Consider the following 14,298-nt stretch of genomic DNA (forward strand, 5'->3'; position numbering starts at 1 on the left):
CTCCCTTCTGCACCACTCACTGACAGCTTTGCTACGTGTTTTGAGGGCACAAGCCCATATCCAGCCACTGAAATGTCCCTGAAAAAAATCGCTCTGAGGTAAAGAAACAGCTGCCCAGAGAAACCTCCACTGCTCACTCCTGAGGAAGCCACTGGCTTGCAACTGGGCAGCAGCTTTTCTGATGCTGGTCCCAGCAGGGAGCTCCCTGGTCCCTCCCCAGGACCAAAACCAGGAGCAGGAACACCTCCTCCTCGGATGCTCTTCTGAGCAAGGCAAGCTCCTCCCGACTCGAGCCACTGCAGGGAACAGAGGCTGCCCTGAGCCGACCAGCGTTAGGTAACCGTCCCTCCGGGATGCAGGCTTCCAGCCGGCCGGGCTGCTTCCCTTGCAGGAAAGCAGGGCAGGCGCTCTCTGAACGCCCGGTAGGACTCACTGGATGCGCTTTGGTGCTTTACCACCACCAGCTGAGACAGGAACCCGCAGCTCCCACATGCTGGGGATTTCTCTGGGTTTTAAAGCAAAACTTTCTCCAGGCTAAAGGGTCCGCTTGCGCATTGGGGTCTCACGGCTGCAGAGTTACGCATGCCAGGGCTCCCCGGCTGCAGGGGCAGCTCTGCCTGCAGGCAGGGGCAGCACCAGCGGGTCCCACATGCCTGTGCCACCCTGCCGCCTCCCTGCCTCAGGCACGCCACTTTCCATCAAGGCAAAAGCTTAATCCTGCAGAGCTCTCCATCATCAGAGGGACATGTGGCTCATGCAATGACATCTCTATGACTTCAAAGGTCACTGAGGCCAGCTAGCTTATCCCAAAGGCAGTCAAGCATCACCCAGGCACTTAAGAAATGCAGATTCAAGTGAGGTCAAACATTTCCCACTCCCAGGCTGGCCTTGCTCAGCAGGGTCTGTCTGCAGGCTAAGAGGGAGAGCATAATTTCAGGGGGGATCCCATGGGGCTGAGAAGGTCTCTAATCTGGGGTGAGCCTCTCCTAGATTCAGCATAAACCTCAGCAAACAGCTGACACTTCTCCCTCGCACATGGGATCCTCTGCTCCAGCGGTGCATTAGAAAAGCCCTGCCAGTCCGTGCACAACAGCTGCCTGAAGCCCAAAATAAATACATGCGGTGCAAGCAGCGGAGCTGCGAGGGCCCTGCGAGGCAAGGCCACATCTGCTCCATGTCCCTGAGGGATGGCGGGGCTCCTCGCTGCCTCCAGCGAGCCTGCCCTCAGCCAACCCCAGCTGCAGAAGGGTGCCTCCGTGAGTGCTGCATGCACTGGAAAACACCCACAGCTCCTGTGCGCGAGGCAGGATCCAACTCCAGCCAAGCAAAAATAGCGCAGAGCCACTTCCACGCTCCACGGGGTGACCCCTGGCCCCCCTGGGGTGCAGGCACAGGCACGGCAATGGCAGGTAAGCACTGCTCCCAGTTCAAGAGCCCAGCGTGGACATCAGCCCTGGAACAAAGCCAAGCTGGGAACGGGATGAGGTTTGCATCGGCTGCTGGAGAGGCCCTACAGGCAATCCCTCGCTTGCACTCAGCGGGGCAGGCAGTCTCAGAAACACAAGGACACTGCCTCAAACCTGAGAGCGGCATTTCCCTTAGCCCTGGCTCTTGGGCTTGCGTCCAAGTGGCCACAGCCTCGCTCGGTGCCTGCAGCAGTAGACAAGCTGAGACCGATGGAGGAAGAACTGAACTGGCATTTATGTGGGGATAAACTCCTCACACCCCGGGAAGGAGGGACATTAAAGGGCTTCTCCCTGCCTGCAGGGCTGGAAGCAACCGCGGCTGCTGGGCACACCGGCTGTTGGGGAGGGGACAGCTGCCCTGGGGACACTGTGCTCATCGACCCACCGCAGGCTAATGCGGGCTGCAGCCACGCGCTGGCAATAAACCGCGGGCTGTCCAAGCGGCTTTTCTGAACCTCTCGTACAGCGAGAGGGGAGTAAGCGAGCCCCAAGCACCGGCCTGGGGGACAAACCTCCCAGAGGTGCGAGATGTCTGCACAGAGAAACAACTGCGATGGCAGCACTGCAGCTCGTACCATGCCTGCAGTGAAGCATCGCAGGCAAAGCCCTCCTCCTCCTCACCTCTCCTGAAGGCAGGCGATCTGCAGGCAGGGAGACGGCGGCTCTGGTCCCAGGGGAAGCACCGGCTGCCACCTGGGATCTGTTGGGGGCAGCCCTGCCTTCCCACTGCCTCGGGGCAGGTTGGGATCCTGCCCCGCTGCAGAAGGGGGCAGCTCGTCCTGACAAGCCTGGGGGAGGCAGCTGGAGAGCAGCCAGCTGCCCAGACCCAAAAGCAGAGACATTAAACTCACCCTGCCAAGCTCCGGAGCTGAGGCGGGAGGAAAGGGAGCCACGGGGAAGAGGAAGGGAAGCCGCCAGAACCCGGAAAGCAGCCGCTAGCGCTGTTAACACTTCCCATATTTAATTGCCTTAATGACACCCTGAGGGATAGATGTGGGACTCAGCAAGCGACCAGAGGAGCTGAGCTGGAACACAGCTGTCACCACCCACCCCCCTCCAGTCTGTCTTCCATCAGCCCAGTAATTAGTGCGGTTAATGATGCTGGCTGGAGAGCCCTGCAGTCTGAAATCCCCCCACGGTGGCAGAGAGACCCTTATTCTCCACTGGAAGCTGTGAGCACCACCGCAGCCGAGGGAGCCGCACTTTCCAGCTGCTCCCTGGTGATGCCAGGAGGTCTCCCAGATGGAGGACCGGACCAGGCATGGCATTCACCTTCCCAAAGTGCTGCCAGAGATCTCCTGCTCCCCTCCTCTGGGATGAACTGGGACACAGGGGGTGGCACCACCTGGACCAGGACAGGACAGAGATAACAGCTGGCACCGTGCTGGGCTGTCCCGGTGCTGGGACACCACACCAACCCTTGCCCTTAACCCTTGCTTGCTTTCTCCTCTGCAGCCCCTGCAGCAGGGCAGAGGCAGCGCCTCCATTCACGTCTCCTTGGCTTCACACGGTGACTTAGACCCCAGTGGTGCTGGACACAGGGCTGGTGGCCCACCAGGGAGATTCGGGTGCTGCCCACCTAACCCAGGCACCCTGCAGCTCACGAAAGACAGCCAGGAGCAGGGGGGTTTGAGCACCTCTCATGTGCTCCAACAGCAGAGCTGGGCTCTGACCCAGGCTGCGCCGCTTGCCCTGGGAGATGGCCAGGCATGCAGCCGCCTGCCTGCCCTGCCGGGTGCCACTCGGGGAGAGGCGCTGCCCCCCGAGCCCCGGCCCCGGGGCGCGCAGCTCCCTCTCGACAGGAGCACCCTCGCCACGGGGCTTGAGGGGACGCAGTGTGACGGAGGCACCGTCCTGCGAAAACGAAGACGGCCGCTATCTGCATCTTCAACTCCCCCCAGCCACTCGCAGCCGCCGGGCCGCCTGGCCGACCTCCAGCCTGCACAAAGAGCATCTTCTCCACAGCTCCTGGCGCATTCGGAGCAGGCAGGGACGGGGGCTGCGGCGGGCACTGGACACGCTCTGCCTGTGGGATCCCATGGATTTAACAGCTACACGGTACCTCCTGCGGCTTTCCTGCCAGACACACACAGCTCCCGCTCCCAGAGCCACGACAGCCAGCTCCTGATAAGGAGCGGGCTATTTCTAGCCACTCAGAGGCCCGTAATTCAGAAAAAGGACACAACACTGAGCGTCATTTAAGACATCACAACCCACGCCTTGATTCACAGCTTCAGGCCTAGAGCAGCGGCAGGGCCCAGCCGCTTGTCCCTCGGGGTTGGCTCCTCAGCCGCGGCCGGCGGGAAAGGGCCTCGCCCTGACGCCGACATGTGCAGCCCCGCCACGGCTCCCTGCGGGGAGGCACCGCGGCCCGCCCGGCCCCTGCCGGCCCCGGGGGTGGGACAGGGGCCCGCCCCGCGGTACTCACGTCGTGGAAGATGGGGAGCGGCTGGCGGCGGGGCGCGGGGCCGCGGTCGGCTGAGAGCAGGCACACGGCCAGCAGCTCGGCGCACGCCATCATGGCCCCGCCGGGCGCGGGCGCTGCGGTGCCGTAGGGCGCGGTGCGGTGCGGTACGGTACGGTACGGTACGGTACGGTACGCTGCCGTAGGGCGCGGCGCGGCGCGGTGCGGTGCGGTGCGGTGCGCTGCGCTGCCGTAGGGCGCGGTGCGGTGCGGTACAGCGCGGTACGCTGCCGTAGGGAGCGCGGCGCGGAGCTGGACTCACCCGAGCGGCTCCGCAGCCGCCAGGCAACTTTGCCTCCGCTGAGGGCCCGCCCCCGCGGCGATTCGGTTGGCCGCGACCGGTGATTGGCACCCAAGGCCGTGCCTGTGGTTGGCGGAGGGGAGAGGGGCGGGGCGGCGCGCTGAGGGCCGCCGGGGGTGGTGGCGGGGGCGCGGCGGTGGCCGCCGTCCGTCAGCTCCGGGGCTCGGTCGGCTGTGGATTTGCCCTGGGCTGGTCCCAGTTGGATCCAGTGCACCCCACTGTGCTCCCAGTTGGCTCCACTGCGGCCCACGGTGGTCCCGGTGCAGTGCACACACACTGTGGTGTGACCATCCCTGGTTGCCCCAGTTGGTCCCAGTGTGGCCACGGGTGGTCCTAGTGTGGTCACTGTTGGCACCAGGGTAACCCTAGCTGCCCCAGCTGGTCACAGTTTGGCCATGGGTGGTCCAAGTGTGGTTGCTGTTGGCCTCAAGGTAGCCCTAGTTGCACTGGTTGGCCCGAGTTCGTCCCAGTTTGGCCATGGGTGGTCCCAGTGTGGTCACTGTTGTCCCCAGGGTAGCCCTGGTTGCCCCAGTTGGTCCCAGTGTGGCCACAGGTGGCCTCAGTGTGGTTGCAGCTGGTCCCAGGGTAGCCCTGGTTGCCCCAGTGTGGCCCCAGCTGGTCCCAGTTTGGCCATGGGTGGTCTCAGCGTGGTTGCGGTTGGCCCTGGGGTAGCCCTGGATGCCCCAGTTGGCCCCGGGGTGGCCCTAGTTTGGCCATGGATGTTCCCACTCTGGTTGCGTCTGGCCCTGGGGTGGGCCCCCTGCCACCCAGAGTGGTTTCAAATGACTTTCTGGTGGTGCCAGCTCCTCCGTGCCCACAGTGCCAGGCAACCTTTGCTCAGTGCTGCTTCCCTCCGGTGCGGCACGCTGGGTGTGAGGGGTCATACTGATGGTCCTGGGTCCCCAGTACCTCAAGCTGATATAAAAGCCCCTTCCCGCCCCAAGCGGGGGCTGGAGGAGCAGGGGACAAACTAGCTGGGGAGGAGGAGGAGGAGGCAGGAGCTGCCTCCATCCCTGCCCAGCACAGGCAGCCAGAGGCCAGTGCATGCGAGGAGGAATAGGACAGACATCCGTGTCCATACCCCAGCCTGTCCTCAAAGGTTTTCACAAACAAGAAACACATCATTAGATAAATAAACTAGATAAAGCCGTGCCTGGGCAGAGCTTCGCACCACTCCCAGGGTACACACAGTGCAGTGACTTCTTGGGGTGGTGGGCTTCTCCCCATGCTTCTCAGAGTATCACGGGATTTTATTTAGAAAAAGGAGTGTGCAACCACTTCACCTGGATGCAAAAATCCCAGCCAGGTTTGCCTCCATCTGCACCCCCTCTCCCTGCGCACGGACCTCTCGACGCCAACCCGTTTTGCTGAGCTCGGCTTCTCTTAACCCAGCTTTCGAAACGGAGACACTTTCCTAGCCCAACGTGACTGAGCCACGGCACGTGTAGTTTGCTCGCTCTCCTCCTCCTCCGGGGACGACTGGCTGCAAGCTGAGCCCGGAGCAGTTGCAAGGATGCATCACAGTTATTTTTACCATCTCCCGGCTGCTCCGGGTGTGTGCAAGGGAAAAGAGGCGGAAAAGTGCACCTGGGACCTGGCGGGGGTATCCAAGGGCTCCGGGGAGCACGTGCACCCAGCCCACGCGACACAGGGCTGTCCTCTGCCCCCGGGGAGGTAGAAAGAGGTCCAAGAGCTGGAGCTGTTGAGCATGGCCATCATCAAATCAAACTAAAATGGAGGCAAACTAAAATGGAGAAACAGGCAGGGGAGGCCCTACGGCAGCAGGGACAGACGATTGCCTTGCCAGGAGCATGGGAAGGGGCTTGGGCAATGGTGGGGTTCTGCTGTGGATCAAAGCAAAGCCCTCAGGGGGCCTTTCCGCACTCCTGTGTTGCTAAAATCTGTGCTCAGTCCCTGTCAGGATGCCTCAGGGTCAGCATGAGTTTCGGCATGGAAAGGCGCAGCTGGAAAGTGAGGGCGAAGTCCAGGGCAAAACTTCTGCCAGCGGCAGGAGGCAGTGGGTGCCCCAGCTCCTTCCACAGGTGCTTCCAAAGCACGCCCTGAAAGCCACCGGCAGGGAAGGGGGACATGGCCTCGGCCCTGGCTGCGGGCAGGATGCCAGGGCTCTGCTCTGCTCCCCAGGCGGGGGGGCACAGGACCACAACCGGGCAGGAATTAAATGAAGCACCCACTCCCTGGCGTCTTGTGAATAAACGATGCTGCGCTTCACCTCCCTGAGTTACTTGCTTGCAGAAGAAACGCGTGGTTTTCAGAAGGGGAAATACTGAAGTGTGGGGTGGGATGCAGAAGCGAGGCAGGCAGCCGGCAGCACTGACAGGGGCACAGCACCCCAGGCCAGATGTTCCACGGGGGCCTACGGAGACCCCCAAAACCTGCCCGGACCCTCCAACGGGGATTAGGTTAAAGGTATAAATTCTGGCCAACTTTATGCTGTGTCAACATCTAATGCTGTCCCCCAGCCACTGCCAGCCTGTCCCAGAGGTGATCGCACTGCTGGGCTCTCCTGACTCCTCCAAGTCCAAACCTCACAGCATGGGGACAGGAGACCCCACAGCTGCCTGGGCTCAGCACCACAGCCGCATCCAGCGCAGCTCAGCCTGCGGATGCCCGCCTGCCCGCCCACGGCAGCGTTTGCCAGTGCCAATGGAGCCACCACCACAGCCCAACAGCACCGGGCACCCCAGGGCTGGACAGGCACGGTCCCTGCAGGGTTACTGCCAGGGAATGGGAGATGGGAGCAAACAGGAGCCAAGGACCCACAGGACACGCAGGATGCGTGTGGGGTGCCCATCTCCTGCACCGTGTCTGCTTTGCCCGATGAAGAAAAGCATCCTCAGCCGCAGAAGGCTCATAAAACAAGGCAGTGCCCAGGGCCGCTTCCCAAAGCCGCCATGTGCTCTTTGGAAACGAGAGCCCCTACACAAGCTATCATCAGCTCTTTCTCCAGCAATTCAAAATAGCAGGAGGGAAGCCCTTCAGCTGCATCATGAATCATCCCAGGGAGGCAGAGCGGTTATTTTTAGGGTGCTCTGGCTCGCGTGGAGCCGCCAACGTGTTCCCCACAAGATGGGCTGCACTGCCGCAGCGGGGCATGCGGTCCTGTCCCTGCCGGGGGCCTGCTTTCATGGGGACCAGGAGTCCCCAGGGCTTAAGATCCCATGAGGTTCCTTATTAGGGGAATGTGGTGGTGAATGCCATCAGAGAGCTTTGCCTTTGCTCAGGGGAAAAGGGAAAAGCTGCTACTGGGAGTTAGCTTGCTTGCAGGAACAGCTCTGCAGAGCTCAGGACGTTGGCATGAGTCCTCTCCCCTCTCCCTGTGCCTGCTGGCTCCCGTGAAAGCCAATGGCCGCCTTCCCCTCGCTGGGGTCTCACCCCTTTGGGCAGCGCCACAGATCACCATCACCCTCCAAGAAAACAAAACAGGTGGGAGAGGAGGACCGCCGGATCTTGCTAAGCGTGGGGATGAGGATGTGTTGGCATACGGCTGGGCTGGGCACCCCGCAGTAAATCATAAAAGCTTCAGCACCTCTGTCACCTCAGGTGACGAACATCGACCTTGTAAAGAAGGATGCAGCAGGCAGGAGACTGGGGGCCATGCCCACCCACCTGGGTCTCCCCATCCTCCTGCCCCCGGCTCTGTGGGGCAGGACCCCCGTGGACTGGAGCAGCAGGAGAGCTCTTTCACTTTAATTGCCTGAAAAAGCCCCATTTGATGGGGCAACAGTGCGACAGCAAGCCACCGGCTCATCCCACTCAAGCACACAGGCTGAGTGTGCCATCGCCCTCCTGGCCGCTGGGTTTTGGGATGGCACGGCACGGCACGCTCCCCTCCTCGCCAGGGCCCCGCTCCCGAGCCCTGGCCAGTCCTGGGGGCTGTGGGGAGGAGGGCTGGGAGCGGGGACAGTGCGGGAGCTGGCACCACAGACAGGGCTGAGCTGTGGGGTTTGCCACCCTACACCGGCACACCGCTATCCACGCATGTCCTGCAGTAAGAACACCCCTGTGGCAGCACAAGAAGCTGGGGACTGTGCTCGGGTGCGGGGTTGGAGGCACAAGGACAGAGGTGGGAGGCTAGGCAGTGGTGATGGGCTCGCCATGCCACCCCAGCACCCGCTGGCAGCCTGGCCCGAACCTAGGCTCCCGTTCCCTGCAAAAGCCGGCACAGGAGCAGCGTGAGCTTATGCAACATGGTCTGGGGTGAAATATTTATCAGGCTGTTTGAAGGAGAAACAGGCGGGAGGCCGGGCAGAAAGAGGAGGGGATCGAACGCACAAGCACGGGAAGGAAGTGGCACGTCCCTACCTGCCACTGGGGTGGGGACCACGGCCCCCCTGCGTCCGCTCCAGGCTGCCAGGGGGTCCCTGGCGTCCCCAAGCATCCCTCCCTGGGAAGGGGATGGTGCCCTGCTGAGGGGGTTGGGGCACTCAGGGTCAGGGCTGCTGCTTGCAGCCAGCTCATCCCCAGTGAGCAGGGACACGGGGACCTCGAACTTTGGGCTGTGAACTGGTGCCAGCAGCTGCTTTCAGGCAGGACCAAGAGGTGCTGGGGCAAACGGGGAAGCTGGGAAGTCACTAGCAGCCTGCCGGTGCAGTGGATGCATGGACTGGTTTCACATCAGCCCCACGCTGCCTTCCTCCTCCCTGCACAGGAGCTGCAGCTGCGGGCACCCCCGTGCAAACGCCGCCCCAAAAGCAGGGGGAAGGCAGGGGAGGGGGCCAGGCAGGAGAGGAGCTAAGCGGGGACAGGGGCTGCCAGAGGACGGGGCTGCCGAAACAAGACATGATCCCCATCCAGACCCATCGCCCCGTGCCCCTGGGGCACAGCCTCTCAGAAGGTGGCAGGATCAGCCCCAGCTCCTGTCCCACACATGGGAGTGTGGGGAGTTGCAGGGGAGGGAAGAAAAACCCCAAGGACCAAAGCAATTCCTGCAGCCCCACCAGGCTGTGACGTACCTGCTCGTGCGTTTCAAGTTCAAAACAGAAAAAAACCCCCACAAACTAACCCAAAGCCCCTTGGTTTCTCAGGTTGGGGTCCCCACCACCCCTAATTCCCCCAGCCGCCTGAGCGCAACCCTGCACCAAAGGCCAGTCAGTAGAAACCTTTATTAAACACGAAGCTCAGAGGAACACAAGCTTGTTAAAAGGCAGTAAAAGTGAAAGTGCGTCTCCAGCCTGGCCCTGGGGGGGGGCCCGGGACCCCCCTCTCCTCCCCTGCGCCTCTCCCAGCCCCAGTGGGCCAGAGAGGGGGAGACAGAGCCAAAAGGCTGAACGGCTGCGTGGGGAGGGGAAGAAAAGCCTGGAGACAGCGTCGGGCCCTCACCCACAGAGATGCACCCCACGGGCCACCCCTGTGTCCCCCCGAGGGGTCACGCACATGGTCCCGGGGCTGCCAGCCCTATCCAGCCCTGTCCCCCCTCCCGCAGCCACCTGCCACGGCCATGGCCTCACCAGCAGCCCCATTTTGGCTGTGAGCAAAGCCGGGATGTGCCGGTGAGTCCCCGGCAGGACCCGCCGTGTCCCCCGCCACCAGCACTGTCCCCCCGCTCCCTCCTGCCCCCCCCGTGCCCCAGGAGAGCTCCCACACGCCATAAATAATAAATAAATACCCCACGCTCAGCTGGGCTGCGGGCAGCCCCCCACACAGGGGGGGACAGCCCGCAGCCCAGCAACCCCCCACATCTCTGCCACCCTCTTCCCAGCATGACACAACCTCTCAGCACCTCCACTCTGCTGCACAGCCCACCCCCAGCCCCCCCTCCCCAGGAAATTAAACGCTGTCCCCAGGGGACAATAATAAATTAATCAAATCTATACACAGGACTGCTTAAAGCTCTGTAACGGGCACCTGGGGGGGCAGCAGCTCTGCCCTGGGCAGCCCCCCCCTGTGACCAGGGCCCTGCGGGGGATCCCCCAAGATGGGACCCCCACCCTGGCATCCCCCTCGCGGGGCTGGAGCCAGGGATGCCGCAGGCCCCCACCAAGCTGGTGGGGCTGGAGGGGTAAGAAGAAAATATTGCAAAAACGGACGGAGAGAGGAGCTGTGTACACTGCAGCCGGAGGGGCTGCCTGCCCTGCCTGCGAGGGCAGGAGCCCAGGGCTGCCCCCCCCACCTGGCAGTTCCCCCGTGAGCATCTGGGCAGAGCCTCAGAAGTCCAAGGGCGTGAAGTCCCCGAAGTCGCAGTCAAAGAGCTCGCTGATGCCCTCACCTTCCTCCAGGCCAAAGTGGTAATCCTGCGCCTGCGGCGGCGACAGGTTGATGAACTCGTCCGCCAAGAAACCTGAAAAATCTTCCCTGCTCTGGTCCAGGAGGGCGTCCATGGAGGCCAGCGGCGAGAGGCTCACCTCCTCTGCCAGGCACTTGCTGGGCAGTGCACTTGTCCCTGGCAGCAGTGTCTCTGCAGGGATGGGAAGCAGCCATAAATCCCACAATATTTACCAAAAAAACCCAAAAAAGCAGGCTATGCAGGAGAACCTACCCCCCCCCTCCCCCCTTGCTGAGGTGCCTGAGCATCACCCAGCTCCCTGCTTGTGCCTACAGCAGAGGGGCTCACAGCTGCAAACACAGCAAGAGCCCCTGGCCAGAGCCACTGTGCCATCACGCCAGCCCCTGTCCCCAGCCCTGGCCACCCACCTTGCTCCCCGGGCAGCAGCGGCATGTTCACGTCCTGGGCGGGATGCAGGAGTGGGGAGGCTCTGGGCTGTGAATGGTCAGGGGACGACTCCTCTGTGGAGGCTTTGAAGGGGCTCTTGACAGGGCTACAGACCCCCGAGCTGTCCTCAGGACAGAGGAAGACATCGATGGGGCCCTGAGTGCTTCGCACAGAGACCTGGAAAGCCTGGGGAAAGGAGAGAGGAGTGAGACAAGGAGGCACAAGGATGCCCGGGGAGCCTGGGCTGAGCTTTGCCGAGGGCTGTGCAGGCATGGGGAGCAGAGGGTGGCCCCAGCTCACCTCCGCTGGGTCCGAGACCTGCAGCTGGGTCTCTGGGGGGGCTTTGATAACCATCACCATTTGCTCCGAGGGGTCAACAATGCTGCGGAGATCCTGACAGGTCACGTAGGCTGTGGTGTGACGGGTCAAGGAGCAGACTTAGGGATGCTTTCATGCAGCAGCAGGGCAGGCAGTGAAACGCCCTGCCAGCAATGCAGCCGGGCTCACTGCGGGGCTTGACTGCTTCCCCCCCACCCAGCCAGCCCCATCCCAGCCCTGCACTGAAGGATATTGCTGGTTGGCAGGGTCCTCGGTGAGCAGCCGCAGCTGTACCGTGCACGTCTGGATGAGGTCGTCCAGCTGCCGCTCGGCCGCCTGCAGCTCCCGCAGCTCCTTCTCCAGCAGCCGGTGCCGGCTGGCGGCCCCCACGGCGGCCTGGCTGCCCCTGCAGAGCACCGCAGCCGTCAGGAGCCAAACCCCACAGCTCCCTCTGCCCCACACCATGACCATCCCCATCTGGGCCAGACTAAATCCCACCCCATGCTCAGGGAATCAGCCTTGCGGAGATTTCCCAGTAGAGCACAGCCCTGGGGTCCCCTCCTAGAGCCTGGATGCAGGCCCCCACTACCCAGGCTGGCTCGGGGAGTCCACGGGGGACTTGCAGCCAACACAGGGATACCGATGTTCTAGAGCCATCCACGCTGAAGCACAGCTCCTGCCCGAGGCCATGGCCCACGTGAAGGGGAAGCCACCACTCGACCCCCAAGCAGATGCTTCAGTGACACTGTTCTGAGCCTCTCCATTCCAGCAAGACCCCGAGCCTGGCCCAGGCAGCTCCCCTATCCCAAGGGACAGCCAGCCTCAGCCCCACGAGCCCAGCCCAGGGACGTACAGCCACTGGATGTTGTTCTTGGACTTCTTGGTAATGAGCTGGATGCCCTCCAGGACGTTGGTGATGTCGTAGATGCGCCTCTTCTGTACCTTCAGGACCTCAGCCGCCCAGTTGAGGTCCACCACGCCATCGGGCGACTGACTCAGCAGCTCCAGGAAGCGCTTGGTGGTGAGGTTCAGCGAGGTTTCGTAGCGGGACTTCTCCCCGGGAGACTTTGCCCCTGCCAGCCGCCAAGGACAACCGTGATTTAGCCACAAGGGAAACCCAGCTGGAGCTGAGAGGTCCCAAAACATCCCCCGCGCTCGCAGGTAGCTCATGGACCAGGGCTGGCATCCCAAAACCCATCTGCTTTCTTGGGGCAATGGGGTGACCTTCCCACAACCTCCACGGGAAGGATGCTGCAGAACCTGGCGTGGGCTCCAACACCGGTGCTCAGTCGTGACTGCAAGCTCGGTTGTGACACCAAGGTGCCAGGCAGGGCTCAGGGGGAAGATGATGGAGGGTCCAGGTGAGACCACCCGGAACGCTGCACTGACACCATGCCGGCAGCTACAGCTCCATCCCACAGGGAGGGACGGAGCCGGTGTGGTGCCCAGCAGATGGGCAGGACAACTGTGCCACCAGCCCAGGGGACAGCAGCACGGGCTGGAGAGAGACAGCAGCCAGAAACAGCCCAGCCCAGGAACAGCCTCTCCAAAACAACACAAAGACACTGGGAGAAGCTGCCAGGGACCAGCTGAACCCCCCGCTCCGGGCTGGGCTGGCACAGGGGGGTCGGGGGAGCAGGGCTGGTACCTTTAGTGGGGTTCCTGGCCTTGCCCCGGCCCACCGGCAGGCTCTCCGCTATGTACTGGTGATCCGTCTCCAAGTTCAGCTTTCTCTTCACCTGCAAGGGATGGGGCTCCTCAGAGGGACGGCCACCGCCGCGGCCCCGCTGCCCCCACAGCGCTGGCGACAGAGGGCGGCTGCGAGGGACCCCCGAGGGATCCCCCGGGGGCACGGCGCGGCGGGGTACGGGCTGCCCGGCTGCCGCGCAGGCCAGCGGGGACACGGGGCGCTGGCCCGGCCGCGGGGGCCCCCGCCGCGCCGCGGGGAGCGCCCCAAGGCAGGCGTGGGCCGCAGGAAGGGGAGGCAAAGCCCGGCCCAGCGCCCGGGCGGGCGGCTTCCGGAGCGGCGGCTGGGGAAGGGCCGCGCTCGGCAGGTGCGCGGCGGGCACGGCCCGGGGGGGGCCCGGCGGCACGGCTGGGCACGGTACAGAGCGTGGCACGGTGCAGAGCGGGGAACGGTATAGCACGGTGTGGCACGGCACAGCCCGGCACGGCATACAGCCCGGCTCAGCGCGGCCCAGTACTGCACGGCCCCGTATACAGCACGGCCCCACCGGAGCCCGCAGGATCCCGGGCTCCGCAGCCCCCGCCCCCGCGCCGCCCCCCTCCCCGTCCCGTCCCTGGCCCCGGCCCCGGCCCCGGGCGTTACCGGAGGGCGGCCCAGCGCGGGCCGTCTCGGCGCGGCGCCGGGGCGGGCGGGCTGCGGCGTGGCGAAGAGCAGGAGGTCGGCGTCGGGGTGGTGGTGGCCGCCGCCCGCGGTCTCCTCGGCGGCGGAGACGATGAGGAGGTGCGGGGAGGCGCTGCCCAGCAGCGCCGCCAGCCCCGCCGCGCCGCCCGCCGCCGCCGCCATGGCTCACATGGCCACCGGGGCCGGGGCGGCGGGCGGCGCGGCGGGCAGGGCGCGGGCAGGGGCGCGGCCCATGCCGGGCGCGGGGCCGCTCCGCTCCGCTCGGCTCCGCGCCCGCCGCCGTATTGTTCGGCGCGCCGGCCCCGCGCGCGCCTTTGCGCGCCAAATCCTTTTTGCCGCGAAAGCGGCGCGAGCCTCCTCTCCGCCCGCCCATTGGCTGTGCCCTCCGCCGGGCGCCTCGGCGGGGGAGCGGGGGAGACTTCCCATTGGTCACCGACGACGATGAGACGGGCGGTGCCGTCCGCCTATTGGTGGCGGACGGCGGCGCCGGACGCGCTGACAGGCGGCCAATCGGCGGCGTCGCGCCGAGGTAAGGGGCCAATCGGAGCGGGGAGGGGGGGCGGCGGAGAAGAGGGGGGGGGGGACGGCGGCGGCCGCCGCCGTCCCCCCCCCCCCTCCGCCGCCCCGCCGCCCCCGGGATTCCCGCTCCGAGGCAGGAGGCCGCTGGCACCCAGCCACCAGCAAAGTTCAAAGCCAGTCAGGGGCCGGGGG

At 64.3% G+C, this 14,298-nt stretch overlaps 2 protein-coding genes across 3 annotated transcripts in view; both read right to left on the reverse strand.

Annotated features, from left to right (window-relative positions):
- The window catches only part of NECAB3 (N-terminal EF-hand calcium binding protein 3), a 31,021-nt gene extending 26,787 nt beyond the window's left edge, over positions 1 to 4,234 (reverse strand). The window contains exon 1 of the mRNA XM_087749612.1: positions 3,895 to 4,234. Within this exon, the coding sequence (XP_087605738.1) occupies positions 3,895 to 3,987 (93 nt within the window). The 5' untranslated portion in view covers positions 3,988 to 4,234. The remainder of the gene's footprint in view (positions 1 to 3,894) is intronic.
- A 5,101-nt stretch (positions 4,235 to 9,335) lies between these two features.
- E2F1 (E2F transcription factor 1) lies at positions 9,336 to 14,141 on the reverse strand. 2 transcript variants are annotated; one of them, XM_087749504.1, is made up of 7 exons: positions 13,549 to 14,141; positions 12,868 to 12,958; positions 12,073 to 12,292; positions 11,473 to 11,625; positions 11,202 to 11,316; positions 10,883 to 11,087; positions 9,336 to 10,646 (listed from the first exon to the last, which is right to left on the reverse strand). In XM_087749504.1, exons 1-7 carry the CDS (start codon positions 13,747 to 13,749, stop codon positions 10,396 to 10,398), a joined length of 1,236 nt encoding a protein of 411 aa, XP_087605630.1. In that variant the 5' UTR covers positions 13,750 to 14,141; the 3' UTR covers positions 9,336 to 10,395. The 2 variants fall into 2 exon arrangements, with proteins under 2 accessions (XP_087605630.1, XP_087605631.1); XM_087749505.1 differs by having other exon boundaries at positions 11,202 to 11,312; positions 11,472 to 11,625.
- Between the last annotated feature and the right edge of the window lie 157 nt (positions 14,142 to 14,298).

This window comes from Nipponia nippon, unplaced genomic scaffold (assembly GCF_047370975.1).
Source record: "Nipponia nippon isolate SJK-2023a ecotype South Korea unplaced genomic scaffold, ASM4737097v1 scaffold_13, whole genome shotgun sequence".
Taxonomy (NCBI): domain Eukaryota; kingdom Metazoa; phylum Chordata; class Aves; order Pelecaniformes; family Threskiornithidae; genus Nipponia; species Nipponia nippon.

Bases quoted from the DNA above. Each gene is read 5' to 3' on its own strand.
- E2F1 (XM_087749504.1), bottom strand. From the start codon at position 13,749: ATGGCGGCGGCGGCGGGCGGCGCGGCGGGGCTGGCGGCGCTGCTGGGC. The intron at 11,317-11,472 runs ATATCCTTCAGT...GACCCGTCACAC, and splicing joins GAGGACCCTGCCAACCAGCA to CACAGCCTACGTGACCTGTC. The intron at 10,647-10,882 runs GTGGGTGGCCAG...CCATCCCTGCAG, and splicing joins GCTGCTGCCCGGGGAGCAAG to AGACACTGCTGCCAGGGACA.